This window comes from Bombyx mori, chromosome 9, assembly GCF_030269925.1.
Source record: "Bombyx mori chromosome 9, ASM3026992v2".
NCBI lineage: Eukaryota > Metazoa > Arthropoda > Insecta > Lepidoptera > Bombycidae > Bombyx > Bombyx mori.
The window spans coordinates 6,888,880-6,912,327 of NC_085115.1; the positions used below are offsets into that span (position 1 = coordinate 6,888,880).

The following is a 23,448-nucleotide window of genomic DNA, read 5'->3' on the forward strand; positions in this document are numbered from 1 at the left end:
TGATAGCCACTGCGCTGTGACCTTGACGGCCTATCTATACTAATGAAGTTAAATAATATTTGGACTACTATAGGGGTGTACGAATTTGAGCTACAGCGGGAACGGTAAGAAGTAATTGTAAATATTTCGACAGTCATACAACAGAATCAATCATTGGTGTTGTTACGTTCCTCTCCGAATACCAGTTAAATTCCGACAACAAAAGAAACGTATCTGATTTATTAACCCAATTACGAAAGATGGGCGGTCACGGCTATTGTCTGATCAAAACACAATTCACCGAATCATAAATAACAGGAACAATAGTCAATAAAATTAGATGGCGATGGGTTGCGAATTGGCAAAGAAAATAAATAACATTTTTCGAAGAGGATATGAGCTTCCACTTCGCAGGGATAAGCCGATAATATTTACGTGCGTCTTAAAAATTTAGGATACTCCCACATTCCTTTTCCTTTTTAGGACCGCCATAAATCTGTAACAATATAACGTTAAAATTTGGCAGATTATAGTTCTATTTGTATTTTACCGATGATTTATTGCGTATTTAAAACTATTAGTTCACCCTTAGTCGACATTTGAACATAATCATTCACGCGTCAAGATTTTAATTGCTTTCATTTATTCCATTTTCTCTTTTGTTTGGATATTAAATTATTTTGTATTAAGTGGATTAAAAATCGGACTGCTTTCAATATTGCTACTTAAAGCACGGGAGTACGTGACGTAATGTTTCGTTGAACAGTGTGGGCTTTTTTGAGTCGGTATTTAGATAATATAATATAGTAGTGAGATGGTAGTATGTATAATATAATCACTACATAGTATAAAACAAAGTCGCTTTCTCTGTCCCTATATCCCTTTGATGCTTAAATCTTTAAAATTACGCAACGGATTTTGATGCGGTTTTCTATAATAGATAGAGTGATTGAAGAGGAAGGTTTATATGTATAATAACATCCATTAAATAGTAAAAAAATCAATAATAAATTAGTTTCCAAAGCGAAGCGAGGGCGGGTCGCTAGTCTATGTATACTTATATATATAAAAATGAATTGCTGTTCGTAGGTCTCGCTAAAACTCGAGAACGGTTGGACCGATTTGGCTAATTTTGGTCTTGAATTATTTGTGGAAGTCCAGAAAAGGTTTAAAAGGTAAATAAATATAAAAATGCTCGGAATTAAATAAAAATAAAAAATTTGTTTTTCCTTTGATGTGTCCCCCCCGTCGTACGGATTCCTTTTGTTTGTTTTATAATAATAATAATAATAATAAACATTTATTCCAAACACAAATTAAGTACAAAAAATAAATAAAAAAAGATAACAAAAATAACGAGGCTTGGAAATGGTTACCGGCTCAGCAATGCCTAACAGTATCGAGACAATCGGTACTGCGGCGCTGATCTTCCGCCGGCACCTGCGGAGTGACGCGCACACCAGCATCAGACCGACCAATACACGTCATTGTAAAATATATTAAAAAATAAAAAGAACATGAGTAATAAAAAATAAAAAAAAACAGTTATGAAAAGGACAACAAAATGACATTATTAAATTAATTAAATAAAAATTGCAGTTGCAAAGCACAACTGATTATAGTACGGAGTAATTATATTTGATATTTTCGAATTTTTCCTGTATATTCAAAAGATATACTTTTAAATTTGTTTTAAAGGACCTTAGCGTTCTCTGGTGCCGGATAGGTGGAGGAATATTGTTCCAGCATTTAGAGGCCAAGTAGCGGAAGCTGCCTCTAAAAGCAGCAGAGCAGTGTCGAGGAGTCGCAAACACTTGGGAGCGTTGTCGCGATTGCTTACCGCCATCTCCTAAATAAGTCAACTTAAGATATAAATAATTCGGCGTTTGCAATTTTACGACTCCAAATAATAAACAAGCAAAATGCAACTTCCTTCTCAACTTTAAATTCAACATTTTGCTTTGATTAATTATCGACGTAACATGGGATCGTGGTGGGATGCTAAAGCAAAATCTCATGCATGCATTCTGTACTCTCTGTAATATGCGCCCAGTTGAATTAAGTAATCTTGGTCCGTATACCACGTCCGCATAATTCAGTTTCGAGAGAATCAGTGTCTCAACGAGTTGAATCCGAAGTTTTTCACTGAGATAATTGCGGATGCGGTACAGGACCTTCAAGCGATAGAAGCAATGGCGGACCATCTCAGTGACATGCTTCTTAAACCGGAGACCTGCGTCCATCAGTAGGCCCAAGTTACGCACCTCATATACTCTCTCAATGGGGTCATTTCGAATATTTAACCCATTGAAAGGTTGTGATGGAAGCTTAGACAATCGAGATTCATTTCCAAACACAATATATTTAGTCTTGCTGGGATTTAAGAAGAGTGAGTTCTGTTCCGACCAATTCGCCACTCTATTTAGGTCCCCTGTAAGTTTCTCAATGGCCATTGTAAACTCGGACATCTTAAAAGAGATGTACAGTTGAATGTCATCAGCATATATATGGTACTGACAATGATTGATATGACCAACAATATCTGCGCTGTAAAGGATAAATAGTAAAGGGCCCAGGATCGAACCCTGTGGTACACCATTAATGACGTTAGCCATGTTGGATCGAACGTTACCCTCACCGCGACGAATTTCCACCAATTGCGATCGTTCAGTCAGATAACTTGAGAACCAACGAATGGTATCCGCACTTAAGCCGTAGAAACTCAATTTGGCAAGAAGAAGGTCAATGTTCAAGCTGTCAAATGCTCGAGAGAAGTCCAGAAGTACCAGAACCGTACACATACCCCGATCCCGTGCAGCAAGGATATTATCCGTCACATCTAAGAGAGCAGTTGCAGTACCACGCGATCTCCGGAATCCGGACTGATACTCAGGCAATATGTTATGTTTCTCGAGATAGTCCGTCAGCTGTGAAGATATTACTTTCTCTAGAATTTTAGACAAGCAGGGCAATATACTGATGGGTCGGAGGTCACTGAGTGTCATGGCATTAGGTTTCTTAGGAACAGGACGAACTACAGCAGTCTTCCAAGTGTAAGGAAATATCGATGTATTAATTGACATATTAACAAGATTGGTGACAGAAGTAAGACTGTAGGGCAATGTCATACACAACATTTTAAGCGAAATATCATCAACACCCAGAGCATCCGACTTCAGTTGTTGCAAGATCTGCAATACAGTACATTCCTTTTAAGTATATTTTATACAAAAGTTTAGGTCTTTTATTTATCGATTGAGGCACTACGAAGTCTGCCGTAAAGAATAGGGGTGAATTTAAAATACATCTTTTTTTTTAAAATGAACACTTAGTGTGACGGAACTGACGGAAGGGAGATGAAAGCGCAACCGACTGTTGAATAATTTAGCATCTTCAGGAGCACGAAACGTACAGTCGGCCTCCAGCGGCCGCACTTAAAAACAAACTCGACCAGATATCTCATTCTTCAGATAAATTACTCATTTTTCGTTTGGCGAAACATTGTAATTTATGTGCCAGTAAATGAAACAAGTTAATTCACTTAGACTTCTTTTTTTTTTCCTCTACCGCTTTAGTAGCACTTGCGACTTTAGCTATACGGTTTCTACATTACATTGGCGTAGGTTTTAAATTCTTCCGTAACATTTTGTTTAATTTTTCTTTAATTCATAAAATATATATATGTGCACCTAATTAAGAGTACATACCTAGAATTTATTGCACATATAACTACTACAATAGCAGTGTGTAATATTTATCGCTGGTGTCATCCGGCCGAAGTGCATCTGTAACAGTAGAGCCCTGCCTACGACAAAGCGAGAGCTACTTTCAACTATAATACCGTCAGTTGTTTGTTAGAAAGAAGATGAAGAAGATACAGAAATACAGGAATACAGAATATAAGGTAAAAGCACCTATTACGGAGGTATTTCGCAAAATTTGAAAGTAAGAAAGAAAAATAGGCATTTGTAAGTATTTTTAAAGGTGGAAAAATTTTTAATCGTCAAAAATGGAATTTAAATTTCGTATTACTGTTGAGTCTATGTTTCTTTTCTAGAAATTACTTATTTTAAAAAATGTTTTAAATAGCTGGGTCGATTTTCCCTAATACGGAGGTATGATTGAGGTCAGAGCCTATTACTGCGGTAGACGGTTCCTAATACAGAGGGTCAGAAATTATATTTATTAAGTTCCGAACATATAATATTTATTAAGTAAATAATATAAATGTGAAGAACTTAAATTGTAAGTTTTGCATTAATTGACCACTTTTAATGAAATTTATAATACAAATGTAGTATAACCGTGCATTCACACAGGTCTGCTCGGAAAGAAGAGTACATTTTTACCGCGTTTAAAAGTGATTTGGATTGTATTTTAACATGAGAATTCTAGGGAATTTCGAATGTATACACATAAATAAAATTGGAGTGTCTGTTTGTATTATTGAAATAACCGCTTTTTACCACATGCATATAAATATATATACTGTACATACACCAAAATAACATTTTTTACAATTGTTGTCAATTGTAAAAATTGTCTGTCTGATTGTCTGTCTGTCTGTTTGTTCCGGCTAATCTCTGGAACGACTGGACCGATTTTGACGAGACTTTCACTAATAGATAGCTGATGATATAAGGAGTAACTAAGGTTTTTTAAACTTAAACTTAATGGTAAACTTAAGGTAAGTGAAGTTTTCGGCTCAATTCAGACATCGGTGGCAACGGTCGGCAGCGATGCGAAGGCCTACCCGATCTTGTGGACCGAATGGTAAACAGTCGACGTCGCCCTAAGCACGTCATTACGGATCTTCCCGATCCATTAACGGTGCTTTTAGGTACCTCAAGAACCGGTTACCATCCTCGCCGAACCCGTCGCTTGCGATGAAGAACTCGAAGAAGAAATCAACCTATAGACGCAGCCCACTGAGTTTCTCACCGGATCTTCTCAGTTGGTGAAGCACTGCTCTTCGTAGGGTCAATGTTAGCAACACTCCCGGTTTGAGCCCCATGAGATCATCTACACGTCAAGGGGAAGCTGAAATAGCCTGTCAAGGCTATCAGCATTGGTAGGAGAAAAAAAAGGTGCGAAGAGCACTTTCAGCTTTGAAAGAATTTTAAACTTTATCTACATTGTTTTATAGAGCAGTATCGCTTGAAAGGATAAAACTGTTCGGTGGCTGATGCGGCGGCCGCTGCCACTGCTGTCTGAATACAGCTATACAAATTTAAGATGAACAAAATAGAATTACTTAATGGTAAATTTATTGAGGACTGCTTAGGAACAAACAAACAAAGCATTTGCTTGACCATCTGTGAATGTAAACAAAAGATAAGAAAGTTGAATAGTTTTATGAATGAGTCTTTGTGCCTTTGCCGACTCAATAGAAATATCCGTACGGGATTTCTGAGAATCTGTCATAAATGGTTCATAAAAACAAATCGCTATACCCGAAATTGACGCTATAGTATCCAAAGTCGCTCTTACCGAATGAATTTCTTACGAAAGTATGCTTTAAATTCAAGGGACGTAAGTTTGACGTCGCTATAACCGAGGTCGTTATTAATGAATTCCACTGTATTTAATATATTTTAATAACCTTTCACTTGTACACTATTCCCCTCTTATACATCGTATTTCTCTCTGAAAAGGGTTTGCTGGAAGAAAACTCATGAAGAGTTAAGCTCGCCTTTGTACATAGTATTTAGACATTCTTTAAATCTGTTTTTATTGTATTATGGGGGTTGATTGCTTCCCGCTTCCGTAGGTTTAACCCGCGATTCCCTACAAGTAACCCCTGGGTGGTGCAAAACGGGAGCCGAATACATAATCGGTGGTAGGACTTGTCCGACTGGCTGGCGACCACCCTCCAACTAGAGTCCGCCGCCAAATAGCCTAGCTGTGTTCCGGCGTGTGGGTTGGAGAGCCAGTGTTATTCCTACCCTTTCCTCTTCCTTGTTGGGGGTGAATCTTGGCGATACCTGGAACATGCGGAGCAGACGTGCGTGTGAGCTCGCGGGACGTGATTGTTTGACGGGGGTATAGGGAGACCCAGTGAAACGGTGTTCGCCGCCGCCCGCCGGTCAGTTGGGGACCTGAACCCGGGTGTCACTACTAAACTCCGCCCCGGGAAGCTGTCCCGCCAACCGGTGTAAAATCCTGTCGTGCGGTCGTCGTGCCGGAGTCGGAGACCGGAGTGGATCCCGGCGATCGCACGCAGGGTGGACTGGGGGCCCTTCCATGCCCTGCGTCAGTCGCTCACGCAACCCGTGGTCGAGCACGTACTGTGCTCCGCGCTTTATTCAGGTATTGTCACGATTTCGCCTCGAACATCCTACCCCGCCCAATCCCACTCTCCAAATAAAAAAAAATAAAAAAAAAAAAAAATGAAAGTTCGAAAAAGGAAAAGGGTTTTGTCGGCGACTCCCCATTCCACATTTAATGTGGATTTCAGCAATGTAAGGGGTCTACATAGCAACCTCGACGCCGTACACCACCATCTTGAGACGGCGCAGCCTGCCCTTCTTTTTCTGACGGAGACGCAGATATCTGCTCCGGATGATACTTCGTACCTTGAATACCCCGGCTACGTATTGGAGCACAACTTCCTGCGTAAAGCCGGGGTGTGTGTATTCGTCCGGGCTGATGTCTGTTGTCGCCGTCTACGAAGCCTCGAACAACGGGACCTGTCCCTCTTGTGGCTGCGCGTAGATCACGGGGGCTGTACCCGAGTCTACGCGTGCCTGTACAGGTCCCACAGCAGTGATGCAGGTTCAGCTCTGATAGAGCATGTGCAAGAGGGGACTAACCGCGTGCTTGAGCAGTACCCATCTGCGGAGGTGGTGGTTCTTGGAGACTTTAACGCTCATCACCAAGAGTGGTTGGGGTCCAGAACCACTGACCTCCCGGGTCGGACTGCCTACGATTTCGCCTTGGCCTACGGCCTCTCCCAGCTGGTGACACAGCCCACCCGTGTCCCAGATATTGAGGGGCACGAGCCTTCTCTGTTGGACCTTCTGCTGACCACCGATCCAGCCGGATACAGTGTGGTGGTCGACGCTCCACTTGGATCGTCTGATCACTGCCTTATCCGTGCTGCCACACCACTCTCTCGTCCTAGTCGTCGAACGACGACCAGGTATCGAAGAGTTTGGCAGTATTTGTCAGCAGATTGGGATGGATTGCGTGAGTTTTACGCATCCTACCCATGGGGGCGGTTCTGCTTTTCCTCTGCTGATCCTGACGTCTGTGCGGACCGTCTTAAAGACGTGGTGCTCCAGGGGATGGAATTGTTTATTCCCTCCTCTGAAGTGCCCGTTGGGGGTCGCAGCAGACCCTGGTATAACAATGCCAGCAGGGATGCTGCACACCTCAAGCGGTCCGCATACGTTGCATGGGATGATGCTAGGAGACGTCGGGATCCTAACATCTCAGAGGAAAGGCGGAAATATAACGCCGCTTCCAGGTCCTACAAGAAGGTTATTGCCAGGGCGAAATCGGAGCACGTTGCTAGAATTGGCGAGCGACTGAAGAGCTATCCCTCTGGGAGCCGTGCTTTTTGGTCGCTCGCCAAAGCTGCAGAAGGTAACTTTTGCAGGTCTAGTCTCCCACCACTACGCAAGTCCGATGACAGTCTGGCCCATAGTGCGAAAGAGAAGGCTGACCTTCTGGTCAAACTCTTCGCCTCGAACTCGACTGTGGACGACGGGGGTGCCACACCACCGAACATCCTCCGGTGTGATAGTTCCCTGCCGGAGATCTGCTTTACACAGTGTGCAGTCAGGCGGGAACTCCGACTCCTGGACGTCCATAAGTCGAGCGGGCCAGACGGCATCCCTGCAGTGGTTCTGAAAACGTGCGCCCCTGAGCTGACGCCTGCGCTAACGCGTTTGTATCGCCTCTCTTATTGCGCTAACAGGGTTCCGTCTTCATGGAAGACTGCCCACGTCCACCCTATCCCCAAGAAGGGTGACCGGTCGGACCCATCGAGCTACAGGCCTATCGCGATAACTTCCTTGCTTTCCAAGGTGATGGAGCGAATAATTAATATACAACTCCTGAAGTATCTGGAGGATCGCCAGCTGATCAGTGACCGACAGTACGGTTTCCGTCACGGTCGCTCAGCTGGCGATCTTCTTGTATACCTTACTCACAGGTGGGCTGAAGCCTTGGAGAGCAAGGGCGAGGCTCTTGCTGTGAGCCTTGATATTGCGAAGGCCTTCGACAGGGTCTGGCATAGGGCACTTCTGTCGAAGCTACCATCTTACGGAATCCCCGAGGGTCTCTGCAAGTGGATCGCTAGCTTTTTGGATGGGCGGAGCATCACGGTCGTTGTAGACGGTGACTGTTCTGATACCATGACCATTAACGCTGGCGTTCCACAAGGTTCGGTGCTCTCCCCCACGCTTTTCATCCTGTATATCAATGACATGCTGTCTATTGATGGCATGCATTGCTATGCGGATGACAGCACGGGGGATGCGCGATATATCGGCCATCAGAGTCTCTCTCGGAGCGTGGTGCAAGAGAGACGATCAAAACTTGTGTCTGAAGTGGAGAACTCTCTGGGGCGAGTCTCCAAATGGGGTGAATTGAACTTGGTTCAATTCAACCCGTTAAAGACACAAGTTTGCGCGTTCACTGCGAAGAAGGACCCCTTTGTCATGGCACCGCAATTCCAAGGAGTATCCCTGCAACCTTCCGAGAGTATTGGGATACTTGGGGTCGACATTTCGAGCGATGTCCAGTTTCGGAGTCATTTGGAAGGCAAAGCCAAGTTGGCGTCCAAAATGCTGGGAGTCCTCAACAGAGCGAAGCGGTACTTCACGCCTGGACAAAGGCTTTTGCTTTATAAAGCACAAGTCCGGCCTCGCGTGGAGTACTGCTCCCATCTCTGGGCCGGGGCTCCCAAATACCAGCTTCTTCCATTTGACTCCATACAGAGGAGGGCCGTTCGGATTGTCGATAATCCCGGTCTCACGGATCGTTTGGAACCTCTGGGTCTGCGGAGGGACTTCGGTTCCCTCTGTATTTTGTACCGTATGTTCCATGGGGAGTGCTCTGAGGAATTGTTCGAGATGATACCGGCATCTCGTTTTTACCATCGCACCGCCCGCCACCGGAGTAGAGTTCATCCATACTACCTGGAGCCACTGCGGTCATCCACAGTGCGTTTCCAGAGGTCTTTTTTGCCACGTACCATCCGGCTATGGAATGAGCTCCCCTCCACGGTGTTTCCCGAGCGCTATGACATGTCCTTCTTCAAACGAGGCTTGTGGAGAGTATTAAGCGGTAGGCAGCGGCTTGGCTCTGCCCCTGGCATTGCTGAAGTCCATGGGCGACGGTAACCACTCACCATCAGGTGGGCCGTATGCTCGTCTGCCTACAAGGGCAATAAAAAAAAAAAAAAAAAAAAAAAAAAATATCTTTTTGTGTAAAATAAGTATAAATAAATAACCTTTCTATTATTTTTATGGAATCCTAAAACTTGTAATTTTATGTTCTATGAATATGACCGTAATAGAAGATCATAGAACCTAACACAGAGTTACCTGGAAATAACTACCACCGTAATAGGAAAACTACTCGTATTTTTTTAATCCTAATTCTGACCCATCAAAATTTCGATAAACAAAGAATGTAAATACTTAATCAAACGATAACAGTTTTTGGCCCAGATGTGTAAAACTCAAGTCAACAGTTATACAAAATAAATGATTTGTGATAAATTAAAATACACGTTCCTATTTTTACCCCTTCTAAGAAACCAACATTTTGCACTCGACAGTTTTCATATTTAACTAGATTTTTAATGAATAATACATACCGCAGAATATGGTTTCTAATTTACAAGATTAATAATTATTCCAACTAAACTTGGAACTAATTCAATAACTTAATAAATTAAAAGTTATAAACAATTAAATATGCCCAGTATATTCCCTATTACGGAGTTATACCACCGTATTAGGATTAATCTATAAAATTCGTACCGTATTACGGCGGTATTTTGTTTCTTATTTTTTGAGTAAAAAATGAGTTACATATATGAAACAAGCTATTTCAAAAGTAAGTTTAATAGTAGGGAAATGCTATAAATAACACATTAACAAAGTTGAACGACTTATTAATACAAAAAACTTAGTTTCTAAATATTAGTGTACTTATATTTTTTTTCCGCGTTTGTATGGAAACTCCTCTCACGTTGATGCCGTGATACAAACTGATAGATCTTGTAGTGTTGTTTATATGCTACACTTGAAAACGTCAGTTAAGTTATGAAGTAATAGATTTAGAATAAATAGATTCCGTTTTGGTGAGCTTAAGCTGAATAAAACAAGAATAAATCTCGAAAATAGAAATACCACCGTAATAGGAAGCGATTTTGACTACCGCCGTATTAGGAGCTTTTACCTTACAGGTTGGAATTTTGTTCTATTTAGAACAAAATTTATTTGAAATAAAATTTAGTTGGGTTTCCATATTATTTGAACGAACAAACATTTATTCTATTCCAAGTTACTTTAATTTAACACAAAAACTGATTTCAAAATTCGTTAAATCAACTACCAAATTATATCCTCTTTCAAAAGTTTACCTGTGTACTTTGCGGTAAATGTCGAAGCTTGTCGTTTCAGTTCGAGATATGAAACGAGTACTCCACAAAGTACTCGCAAAGAGTACTAGTGTCATATATCATTACGGTACATAAAGTTGAAAGTAAGTTGAAACCACTCGGTGACAGTCACGTCAAGATCTTTTATCTAAATAGCAAAGATCAGAACGTGTTTTTATTTGATTCTTTCTGAAACTGGCACACGGGCGGGTATATTAGGATTTTTTGTATATATACATTAGTTACGGGCGTGGATTATGATAAATAGGTATTGTAGCTAAGTTCTAAACGATATCTTCAGCAATAATAATAATAAAGTTTAAAGTATAATATATTGTGCCGCCGGTGCTTACCAGCACTGGAGTCATACCAAAGTACCTTCACCACTCTATCAAGCTCAAGGGCGGATCCAGCTTTGGTGCCAGGAGGGGGTCACATAGTCATTGTCAAGTCAATAACTTATAATTTAACTTTGATAACAATAGATAAAAGTAAAAAGTAGGTATCTTATTAATGTACGTAAGTACTGTACTTATAAATATTTATTCTTTATTGTACACTTGAAAAACTTAACACATAATAACTTGTACATATACGCGTACATATAGTCATCTTTTTTTTTTTTTTATAACAACTAAGTGGCAAACAAGCAAGACGGGTCACCTGATGGTAAGTGATTCACCGCCGCCCACGGTCACCAGCGTTTACGCCAGTGCGTTGCCTACCCTTCAGGTAAGAATATGCTCTTTTCTTGAATAACCCAATGTCGCAGTTGTTGGGGAAGACCGCTGATGGCAACGAATTCCAGAGATTTACTGTGCGTGGCAGAAAACTGTTTTTAAAACGCATTGTAGTGGAACGCCAACCATCCAGATGGTGCGGATGATAGTTCCGGCGAGACGATCGGTTGCGAAAATCAGCGGCTTCTATTAAATTGAACAACTCCTCGGAACACTCCCCATTGTAAATTCTGTAAAGTATGCATAGGGAAGATAGATCCCTACGCAGTGCCAAAGGATCTAGCCGATCGGCAAGTTCAGGATCGTCGACAATCCGAGATGCCCTACGTTGGATTCGGTCAAATGGAGATAGCTGATAACCCGGAACCCCGGCCCAAAGGTGGCAACAATACTCCATGTGAGGCCGCACCTGCCCCTTATACAGTTTAAGGTGGTGAGCCGGCTTGAAGTACTATTTGGCCCTGTTGAGTACTCCGAGTTTTTTGGCCATTTTAGCCTTGCTCTCCAAATGACCGCCAAACTGGACAACACTCGAAATGTCTACGCCCAGAATGCCGATGTTCGGCTTGGCACAAAGGTGAGTGTTTCCGAAGAGTGGCGATGCGACAAAGGGGGCTTTTTTAGCGGTGAACGCGCAAACTTGAGTCTAAGAAGGGTTAAACTGGACTAGATTTAGTCCCCCCCAATCGGAAATCTTCACAAGGGATGATTCGATTTCAAACAGAAGTTTATTCCGACACTCATCGACGTGATCCCGAGAGATATTGCTGCAGCCGAAATACAGTGTATCCACGGCACTGTCATCCGCATAGCAATGAATGCCACTGGTATGCAACAAATCATTGATATGCAGAATGAACAATGTCGGGGATAACACGCAGCCTTGGGGAACACCAGCATTTACGGTCCGGGGGTCCGCGCATGAGCCGTTTACGACGACTTTAACTCTCCGTTCCGCAAAGAAACTGCCGATCCACCTACAAAGTCTCTCAGGAAGCCCATAGGAAGGAAGCTTCGATAGTAAGGCTTTATGCCAAACCCGATCGAAGGCTTTCGCAATGTCCAAACTAACGCCTAGTGCCTCACCCCTACTCTCAACCGCCTGCGCCCAACGGTGAGTTAGTAAAGCCAGAAGATCACCAGCTGATCGGCCTTTGCGGAAGCCATATTGGCTGTCGCTGATCAGCTGGTGCTCTTCCAGGTAGCCCATGAGCTGGCGGTTGATTATTTCGGATTGCTGGCTGGCGGTTGATTATTTCGGCGGATTCCATAATTTTGGAGAGTAAGGAGGTGATAGCGATAGGCCTGTAGTTGGACGGATCTGAGCGGTCGCCTTTTTTAGGGATCGGGTGTACTAGAGCGGTCTTCCATGAATGTGGGACAACGCCGAGGACATAAGAGTGTCTGAATAAGCGCGTTAAAACCGGTGCCAGCTCTGGAGCACAAACCTTCAGCACAATAGGAGATATTCCATCGGGCCCACTCGACTTGTTGACATCCAGGGAGAATAGTGCTTTCCGCACAGCACACTGTGTGAAGCGGACGTCCGCCATTGTGGTTTCACACCTCGGGATGGTAGGGGGAGTGTTCCCCCTGTCGTCAAGAGTCGAGTTTTCCGCAAAGATAGAGCCAAGAAGTTCGGCTTTCTCCCTTGCGGAATAGGCCAATGAACCTCTCTTGAAGACATCCAGAGAAGCACTATCACGCCCGGAATGAGGCAGTTTATTTATATTCCATAACCGTGGTCCTAAAATCATTATGTTCAATATGTGGTCCACCTAGGTCCTGGAACCAGCTAAGGGGGGGGGGTCATGACCCCCATGACCCCCCCCCCTGGATCCGCCCTTGGATTGAGTTTAGGATTCAATTTGAGGTTAGGCCTAGCTAGACGTTACGTAGTCGACAAGCGCGCGCGAGTGTGGAGCGGTAAAATTCAAATTTTTGATGCGTTCGTTCCCAAATATTTGCCATCATACAAAGTTATTATATTATATTAAATTAATTAAGGAGCAACAATATACCTAGTCTTGCCATAAATACTGAAACAAAGGAAAAAAAAAATTCTATTGCAAATAACATTTATTACTTTTACAGTGTGTTAGTTTAATACATAAATATAAAACAATTTAAAGTATAAAAAGCTTATTCGAAGTGGTCTCCATTGGCTGCAATACAGTCCTTTAAACGTTGAGTCCAATTATCAATAGAAGCACGCACTCTTTCCATGGGAAAAATTTTCACTGCTAATCGTGCGGATTGTTTTAGGGACTCCAAATTATCATGGCGTTTAGAGCAAGCCGTACTCTCTAAAATTGACCATAAATCATAATCCAGCGGATTAAGATCGGGACTAGACGACGGTCAGTCTTCAGCTCTGATGAATTCCGAAACGTTCGTTTCCAACCAAGCTGCGTAAACCGAGCTTTATGACCTGGCGCCGAGTCTTGCTGGAAGGACCATTCTTGATTATTGAACATGGTGTTGTTAAGGGGCTTCACTACCTTCTCAAGAATCGTATCTTGATACACTTGTGCCGATGTTTTGATACCTTTTTCACAAAAGTATGGCTCAGTCACTCCTTCATGGCTAATACCCCACCAAACCATCATTGAAGTCGGATAGTGCCCACGTTGCACTCTGTCGACTAATTGGAAAGCTTCCTTAGAGCTCTGAGCATAAATACGGTCATTTTGTTTGTTAAAATGTTGCTCAATTGTAAAAAAAATCTCATCCGTAAACAACATTTTTCTGTGACCTCCCTTTGCTAGTTGTTTCGATTTTACCCCCCATTCTCTTTTAAATTATCAGTTAAGAAATGACCACTAGGTCTCTTATAGGCTGCAAGTCTTAAGTCATCTTTTAAAATACGCGACATGGTTCTCGGTGCTATCTTCATCTCCCGAGATAAAATCTTTTGCTTTCGGACAGGATTTCTTCGAATTCTTTCCCTTACTGCCTTGACCACCTTTTTCGTACGAACACTACGTGGACGGCTAGTTATTTTTCGGTCACAAACAGAGGAGGTCTCATTGCACCTAATAATAGCCCGGTACACAAACATTTTACTAATACCAAGCGTATGGAGAGTTTTAAAAATTGCATTTGGCTCCATACCTACTTTGCGTAATGCAATCACAGCGATTCGGTTTTCTTTATCACCCCACTCCATTTTAATATCTCAAAATATTGTACAATGTATTGGCGCCAAAATGAGAAAACTCAATGAGCAATCATATAAAAATGACAGATTCCAAATTCAAATGTAATATTTTGTTTATTTTTAATTGTAACAGTATTTATGGCCAGACTAAGTATTGTGTCCTTAAATCATTATGTTCAATATGTGGTCCACCTAGGTCCTGGGACCAGCTCAGGGGGGGGGTCATGACCCCCATGACCCCCCCCATGACCCCCCCCTGGATCCGCCCTTGATCAAGCTATTAGATTTATCCAAAAACAATTTTTTTAACATGCAAAAAGCCACAATTTTAAATACGTGCCGGATTGTACGGAATTTTTTGCAGGACAAAACATCAGTTTCAGTTTTCAGTATTTACCGAAATTCATAAAAATTCGAGAACAAAATTTGAACTAATAGCATTATGAAACTAATAGTAATTATTTCTCTTAGTGAAAAACAATGAAATTAGCTCTTTGCTCTGGTGATTACTAATTAATTATTAATTACGTATTTACTAATTAATAATTATAATTTATACCTACTGAAGCTACTTCGCTACAACAGGTACATAGTTACTTTGATGCTTTCTACAATATTCTAAGGACTATGTGGGAAAGACAAAAGCACTTGGGTCCATTAGACGTTAAGTAACATCCGGGTAACTCATTTTAAAATTTATTGTGTTGCTGGTTTATATATCAGCTTCTCTCCGTAGACGTTTCCTCAAAATAGTTTCTAACTTAAATATTTATTGATAAGACGTGAATCTGTGTCTATTAAATGTATCTGCAATTGTAATGTATGTTTTTTAATAAATTATAGCACAGCATATTAAAAGCAAGATTTTCTTTTTCAATTAGCTTCAAATATTTGAATCAGATTTGTATACAAATTCAAACATTTACGCCGATAAATACTCGAAATACAATGTTCGTTTGAAAGAAGGCGCTGAATGTTTAATTAACAATCTTCTCTCTTATCTTAATTATCTGCTGACTCACGGAACAACCTGAAACAATGGTTTCTAGGATCGAATCGACATTAATATAATATTTATATTATGTATTTATGTAGGCTAACTTCTGGGACAAAAGAATGAATCGCAACTATAGTTAGGAGTAGGAGTATGAATTATTCATTGCCTTACAAGCGAAACGGCCCGGGCTATCGTCGGGCTCCAATATGCTGTGTCAGTTTTGTATTGAAGATCAATCTTACCTTCTTTGAAGAATCCCGAATTTATTAGGATGAATTAAATAGAAAAATCTGGATCTTATTCAAAATAGATAATTTTAATGAGATAATAATAAGTTAAATGGACATTGAGACTAATTGTTTGTGGTAACGTTAATTAATTACTTGTAGTGTTCTAGAGTCGGTAACGTCTTGACTACGTCTCTATAGTTTCCGGTCTTTTTTTTTTATTGCCTTTGTAGGCAGACGAGCGTACGGCTCACCTGATGGTAAGTGGTTACCGTCGCCCATGGACTTCAGCAATGCCAGGAGCAGTCTTCGTGGATTGCGGTAACTAATTATCATCAGGTACTCCCATCGCTTGATTCCGGCGTAAATATAATATATTTCTAGTATTTCAACAAAACAAATTAAGCGCCATAACGATAATGAACCTATTGGTGAAATTTGAAAGCATCTTCAATTACAGTGTAACCCAATCACTTTCTGCGGTGTTTATTAAATTTTACCTCACAGTCCTGGCTTCCTACGGCGCGTTGCCTTGTTGATGTATTTACGGCTACCATTTTAATTAAATGCTTTTATTGGAGTTCAGGATTAAAGGGGTTGGTAATTAAAACCATTCAGGATTAACGACCTTTGTCTTCTACAATTATGATTTACAGTATCTAACAATTAAACTAAAACAAATTTACACGGATATCTAAGCGCCGATAAATCCTTAAAACATTCGTTTATTTTACGGTACCTGATATAATGTATTTTGAGTTCGGATTTAGCTACCCAGATGCTGGCCATTTATGCCGTCTTCAGTGTGTGCAGATTAGTTACCCCATTATCTCAAAACTATTGCAACTGCGCTCTGATTCCTCATGATAATTTAGAAATATCAGAATAGTAATACAACATTTCATCTTCAAAATAAGCTTAAGCTATTTCTACGATTAATAGCGGTTCCTTCAATCGCCTAAATATTGTGATTTTAGGACACGTTATAAAGCCATACGGGTAGGTATCACGATCCTGCCTATTTCCACAATAAGGCTTTCATGCTTTCTGGTTTTATGGTGGGGAAAGACATTATGAAAAACATTTGAGGCTTATAGCTCATGTCTCAGATGGACGGATATATTCATGTTGTATAGCAACATATAGCAACATAGTTTGATAACAACTTTACACCAGTAAGGTCGTGAGTTTGTACTGAGCAATAAAAAAACTATTTTAAAAAACAGCGGTACAAAGTAGTGAGAATATCGTGCATAACGAAGAAACTTCCACACATAAATATATATGCAAATTTTAATGAATGCATTAACTTTAAAAACAATGGATTAAGTAGTATAAAATTTAGAAAGTTTTGTTTACCACAAAACGGCAGCCATCAGCATACTTTACAAAAGATAAATCACCGTACGCTTCCAGAGATCTTTTTTGCGTCATACCATCCGGCTTTTGGTATGAAACGTCTTGTTTCAAATGAGGTTCCCGGATAAGACCGGTACACAGCGGCTTGGCTGTGCCCCCGGCATCGCTGATGTCTATGAGCGACAGTAACTATTCGCCAACAGGTGGGCCGTATACTTGTCTACTTTCTTCTTCAACCTGTGTCCACCCAATAGATTGACAAGAAAAATGGACTTAGACATTTTTAAGAGGAAATGTCAATTACTCGAACACTTTAAAATTAAACGTCTTAGCTGTAGCCTGTAGCTGTAGCTGTAGCCTAACGGTTGTCACAAGCATTGGTACTAGAACAGATTGAAAATACGGTATTATTTCTGCTGCGAAAAAAAGACACATTCCCGTTTAAAGAATAAGAAACCAGTTGTCTCAATTCAATAGGGATTTCAACTTCAGGTCGACGATGGCGGTTATTGGATTATACCGCCCATCACACTGCGAATAGTAATTTCTTTACTTTAACATTCAAAATGACATAAATTGTAATAAATCAGTCGGTCTACATTTTTAATACACTACTCTATCTAAACAATTACAGAAATATTAAGACCAAACAGTGTTCTATACATATAATATATCTATCAAATGTTTTTTAATTTCTACAATAATTACAACCTATACTTATAAAAGCACAATGTAAAATTACGTAGCTTTATTTCAAATTCGAACTGTTCAATAAAATTAATTTAACATCCCAACTTCACGGATCGTATTTAATATTCCGGAATTATTAAAATAATTGAATGATTATTTCTAAGCCGCTACCCTAGATTGAATGACTGAGGGGTAGGGAGTGCGCCCCAATATCAATATTTAAACGAGACACAAACGCCGCTCCAAGAATGTTTGTCTTGTGCACCAACGACTCATAATAGCTAAGGGGCTGTTTACATTTCACTGTAAACAATCCGAAATAACCTTGTTAACGTTTTCACGCATCGTGCCTCGTATGAATGAATGTAGGTTAGGTTTTACAGCATCATAACTTCGCGTCGGCGACCATTTGACTATGCGAAATAGAAACCAAAATTAGACCGCACGCAATTAAATACTTGTAAATTGACTTACGTGTAGCTTTTGAAGAGCTAGTGGAATGAGCTAACATTGTATTTGTAACTTTTGAAGTACTTTAAGTTACTTTTAAAATATTAATTTGCTTTTGTTTTTATTTTATTGTTGTAGTCATTTGGTGTTAAGCGGTTACCAGAACCCATAGAACGTGAATATTCTATTCTATTCTATAAATTTTATTATTTTCTAAAATACAAGGAACACGATAATATAATATGAGGATAATCCGTATTATAAATTAAGTTCTATATCCGAAATTTCTTCTTGACCCTTTACAAAAATTATTCAAGCATTCTATGGACAAATAACAGCGAAAAACGGCCTTTATTTTCTGTTCATACAAATTTTAATAAGCAATCCTTAAATTTAAAACAAGATTAATTAACTATCAAGTTGGAATGTACGACATGAAAAAAACTCACATTTAATTTCTATTGTTTATTAATCTTTGGCTATTCGGTTTTATAATATAACATATGAAACTACTGTCACGTAAAAAACGTTAATCTATACATAATTCTCAGAAAAATTTTTACACATCAAGTTACAACCATAAGTTCCAGACAAAGTAATGAAATTTGGAAGTGCTTGAATTTTTCAATTAAACTTCTAAACATGGCCAGTTTTTTAGCAACACGTTAAATTAGATACACTATGTATGCATATAATACCTCACATTATATATTAATAAATAGTATTTACAAGTGATACCACTATGTTCGGCCACTGCATTTTAAAATTCATTTGAAAAACAAAATTCGTTAACCAAGAGGAATAATGAATGTCACACCATGTATTTAAATTTCACTCTACTATAAAAATACTTTACATTGTTATTTACATTTAGAAACTGCGTAGTTTTTCAAGATACAAATAAAATACGAAATATATAACGTATATACTGAAAGGCTGATGAACTTTTGGCACTTATAAGTAAAGAGTTAATTATTATTCACAGCTATAAAGGATAATTAGGGAAGACATGACTTTTTAGTAAAGTTTTTACACATTCACGTTGCATATTGCGTTATTCTACAATATCAATCGTTTGTATTTGTGAAATCATTAATTGATGCATACAATACATATATGGTAGATCCATTTTCCGTGTTAACTGTTACTAACACGCTAATTACTGAACTTATTACATCGTTCATTTTTGAAGCATTTTTGTACACCAAAGCGTCGTATTTCAACTTATGTACATAATATGCACACCAACTAAATCTATCGTAACAACTCTACCAAGATTTTACACAAAAATAAATCCCTATATGATTGAACAAATATGTTTTTAATATTTACAAAGTACTCAGCTGAACATTTTTTTCTCGGCTGACCTTTCTATTTGTACTCGTACTTATTTGTTAGAAAAATATTTACCACGTCTATCACAAACGTAGCTATATTACTCGCAGTCGCCCGTTTCGAACTGGAACAAAAATATCTTCACTATTTATTGGTATAATTATGATACAATCTAAATTTATGTAGGCGACCAATGATATGTTACGAATTTAAAAATTCACCAATATTTTAATATCAATACTAAAATCGAAAGTAACATTTCCACGCAAAGTGACAGTATTATGAAAGAACACTACGTTAAACTTTTTTTATTGCATTGATAACGTAGCACAGAATTAATGCACTGCAGCAACAAGCTATGTAGACCAACTACCAGTAAACAGAATTCAGAAAAATGGTCTCAACTATATTTTTATTTTTATTTTATTCCTTTGTATGGGCTGACGAATAGCTCACTTGGAATTTAAGTGATTAAGGGTGTTCATTGGCATCATAATGTGAATTTGGCTACCTAACTTCAGAGTCGAAGTTTCCACTTTATTGTACAACTACTGCCCCAGCCTTCAAACTGGAAGGTATGATTGCCTGGTAGCACAAATAGATATTTTCTCTCATATCGCCTATTTTTCATCTCAAATGTAAGCGAGACAAGACAGATGGGCTTTATCAGCGCATGCTGGCTCGTTGCATTGTCTGCTACCAGTATACAATAATACAATGATTAATATCATAAGGTTACAACAGGCTTATACTTACATTAATGCTACGTCAGAAGAGAATCATATTCGAAAGGTGTCGGGTCGACTGCTCGTAAATGTCACCACAGCACTCTGCCGGAAATGTTTGATACTTCTATTTGGTCGTCGTTTTGTGGGCTGACGACTGGAACTCGCCGTCTTTGCCTAAATCGAAAACTCGCCCATATAATTACAGCTATTATTATCAAGGTGAATACTGCGGACATGCCAATGTATTGAGCGTATTGATGGTGATTAAGTTGGTATGGTGAGTATTCCGTCTTCAGGTTTTGACTTGATGTACTTTCGTTCAAAACCCTATCTCCAATTTTAGAACCAACCATTTTAGAAATTCCATTTTTCTTGGTTATGTTTATTTGAGAACTATTAACAAAAATCTTCTTAGATACATTAATTGCAGTATTTAAACTTTTACTCAATCCACCTTTTTTGGATATCTCCATGGAATCATCTTTTTTCCTGAAGATACTTTTCGATTTATATGATTCGTGTTTCGAATATTGGATCAGCTGTAAGTTTTCATCTTGAGATTTATTAAAAAGATTTTCGGAGCTAGTTAAATCTTTAGTAGTTTCAATTGTGTTCGGAATATTGTTTATCTGATTGTCAAAAACTTGTTTGCCATTCTTTTTATGTCGATGATTTCCACGTTTATTAGTTCTTTCAGTTTTATTGTTTAAATATCCATAATATCTTAATAGCTTGTTAATCATTTCAGTGCTATATAAATTAACTGGCGGTAAGCTATCGCTGATTGTGAATGTTTCAGGGAATGTGCAGTTGAACTTTGTTACTTCAGTTTTCGCTTCCGTACTTGAGTAGTAGCATGTCTCTTCTGCAGCCAAAGTATTATTCCAATTCATCCAATCTTTGAGCCATAATTCAGTATTGCAATTTATTTTATTACCGTGCAATCTTAAAGTTTTCAATTGGCTTAAATAAAACAATAAATCCTTTCTGATTTCTGGCAAATCATTCATTCTTAAGTCTAAATATTGTAAATGTGAAAATGCGGCTAAGGCGGCTGAATCTGCCAGGAAAAGTTTAGCTAACCCTGGGCTAGACTGTAAATGAAGCATCTGTACATTTTCTGGGGAAGAAATCGGAAAAGTGCCATCTTGTACTGGTAAAGACAGATTTAAATAGCATAGTCTTAAATCCCTTAGAGATAGGGGGCCGTCAAATGAACTCGACGATAATGTTTGTATTGGGTTATTAGAAATGTCCAAGATTTCGAGAGACAACAGATCATCAAAAACATGATCTTCAATAAACTTGATGTTATTATTTTGTAACAGAACTATGCGCAAGTTTGGTAACCCTTTGAAATCAGGAATGGAAAGATTCTTTACCAAGTTATTGTTCAAAGAAAAATATTTCAGTTCATCCGGCAATGATCTTGGTATGGCCGTTAATAAGTTTTTATTTAAATTCAAAAATAAAAGCATTTCCAAACGACCAAGTGAATCATCTTCGATTAACATTATTTTATTATCCGAAAAATCAAGCGATTGTAGTAACGGGTAGCTATCAAGATCTCCACACCTTACTGCGGATATTCTATTTCCGACTAGCGACAGGAAACGAACAGAGTGTGTAAACGCTTCTGGAACCTGATACAGGCCAATCCTTGACGCATCTATTTGCTGCAATCTACGGCCAGTGCCAACCAATAGTTGTGTGTCTAGTTGCGTAATGCCTAAATGCGGATTATCTGTCAGCAAAAGTCGTGCTAAGTTTGGCAGAAGCTGTAGAGCTCCTGGTGCCACTTTTTTTAAATTGTTGTGTGAAACATCCAAATGTTGCAGCAACCAGTTGTTGAAATAATTTTCGTGAATAAATTCAATGTTGTTCCTACTTAAATTTAAATGCTGGAGATTTTTCAGTGGCGTAAAAACATTTGTTAATATCGTTAATTTGTTTTCAGATAGGTCCAGAGATTCCAATTTCGATAGCCCATCAAAACTCCCATCAAATATATCAATGATACTGTTTTGACTCAATATTAATTTTCGAAGGTTTGAAAATTTATTAAACAAGCCTTTGGTAATAAATTTTAATGTATTTGAAGACATATCAATACTTTGTAAATTTTTATTTTTAACGTCTAAATTTATATTTGCTATATTGTTATTTCTTATAGCTATCGAAAACGTATCAAATTTAGGTACCATGAAATCAATGTTGCTCACATTGCACATAATAAGATCAAGGTGTATATCTACTTCTACGTAGGTTTTATTCGTGAGCTTTTGAATCCAATCTTGTTCTCCTGTTCCAGTGCAACAAACTAATACATGATTGTGCCCTACTGCTGTCTCCGTTAAAGTTATGGTAAAAGAACACTTGTCGCACGACGTATATTTATCAGAACATTCCCATGGTTCCAAAAAGGTTGAAACAGTATTTGTTACATTAACCATCGAAATAATAGCGACGAATAAAAATATTTTTAGCGACAAGGCCATCTTAAAATTTTCCGCTCAGGTCAGTTTTATGCCGGATTCAGTAAAATATGATACTGAAAATTATTTGCATGTCGCATATTGCTCCAAATCATGACACTGCTTGTTAATCTTCCATTCATCCATAACATATTTCCAAATTACTTCACACAAACACAAACACTTAATTTAATTGTACTATAACTTTACTGTCCTTCATTCCGGGATTATTTACGTCACACAGCGTACAACTGAAAACAGGTAACGGATTATGTGTATAATGTACGGCAAGGAACCCCGAAAAATGTGTAATCTTCGTAAGGAACGTGGGACAGCGCGGCGCGGAGCGACTACGAAGACTGCGCTCACTGACACTTGCGGCGCCGTCGAGTCTGCCGACGTTCTGTATGAATCCGACTGAGCGAACTTCGGCGCCGGCGCTCTGCCTCCATCGTTACATCCCTCACAACCTCATTTTTATATAGTCAACTGACTTCCACACCGCCACTATTTATGTCATACTCGGCACTCCCTAATATGTTATTTTGAGGACGAGTATTTGTAAGTATGCGATATATTTTTCAGTCACTGAGGCAGAGATTGCTCCCTGTTGGATCTATTCCGTTATAAATTATGATTTCATTCTTAAATTATTTTTATTGTATTTACATTAATTTTCGCCGGTACACAT

At 39.2% G+C, this 23,448-nt stretch overlaps 1 protein-coding gene across 1 annotated transcript; it reads right to left on the reverse strand.

The window, feature by feature from the left end:
• Nucleotides 1-18,670: 18,670 nt before the first annotated feature.
• Nucleotides 18,671-23,244, reverse strand: LOC101745032 (toll-like receptor 3). The gene is made up of 2 exons (XM_012689607.4): nt 20,312-23,244; nt 18,671-19,679 (listed from the first exon to the last, which is right to left on the reverse strand). The coding sequence occupies exon 1, from the start codon at nt 22,779-22,781 to the stop codon at nt 20,373-20,375; it is 2,409 nt and encodes an 802-aa protein (XP_012545061.2). The 5' UTR covers nt 22,782-23,244; the 3' UTR covers nt 18,671-19,679; nt 20,312-20,372.
• Between the last annotated feature and the right edge of the window lie 204 nt (nt 23,245-23,448).

Excerpts from the sequence above, each read along its gene's own strand:
- LOC101745032 (XM_012689607.4), bottom strand. The coding sequence starts at position 22,781 with ATGGCCTTGTCGCTAAAAATATTTTTATTCGTCGCTATTATTTCGATG.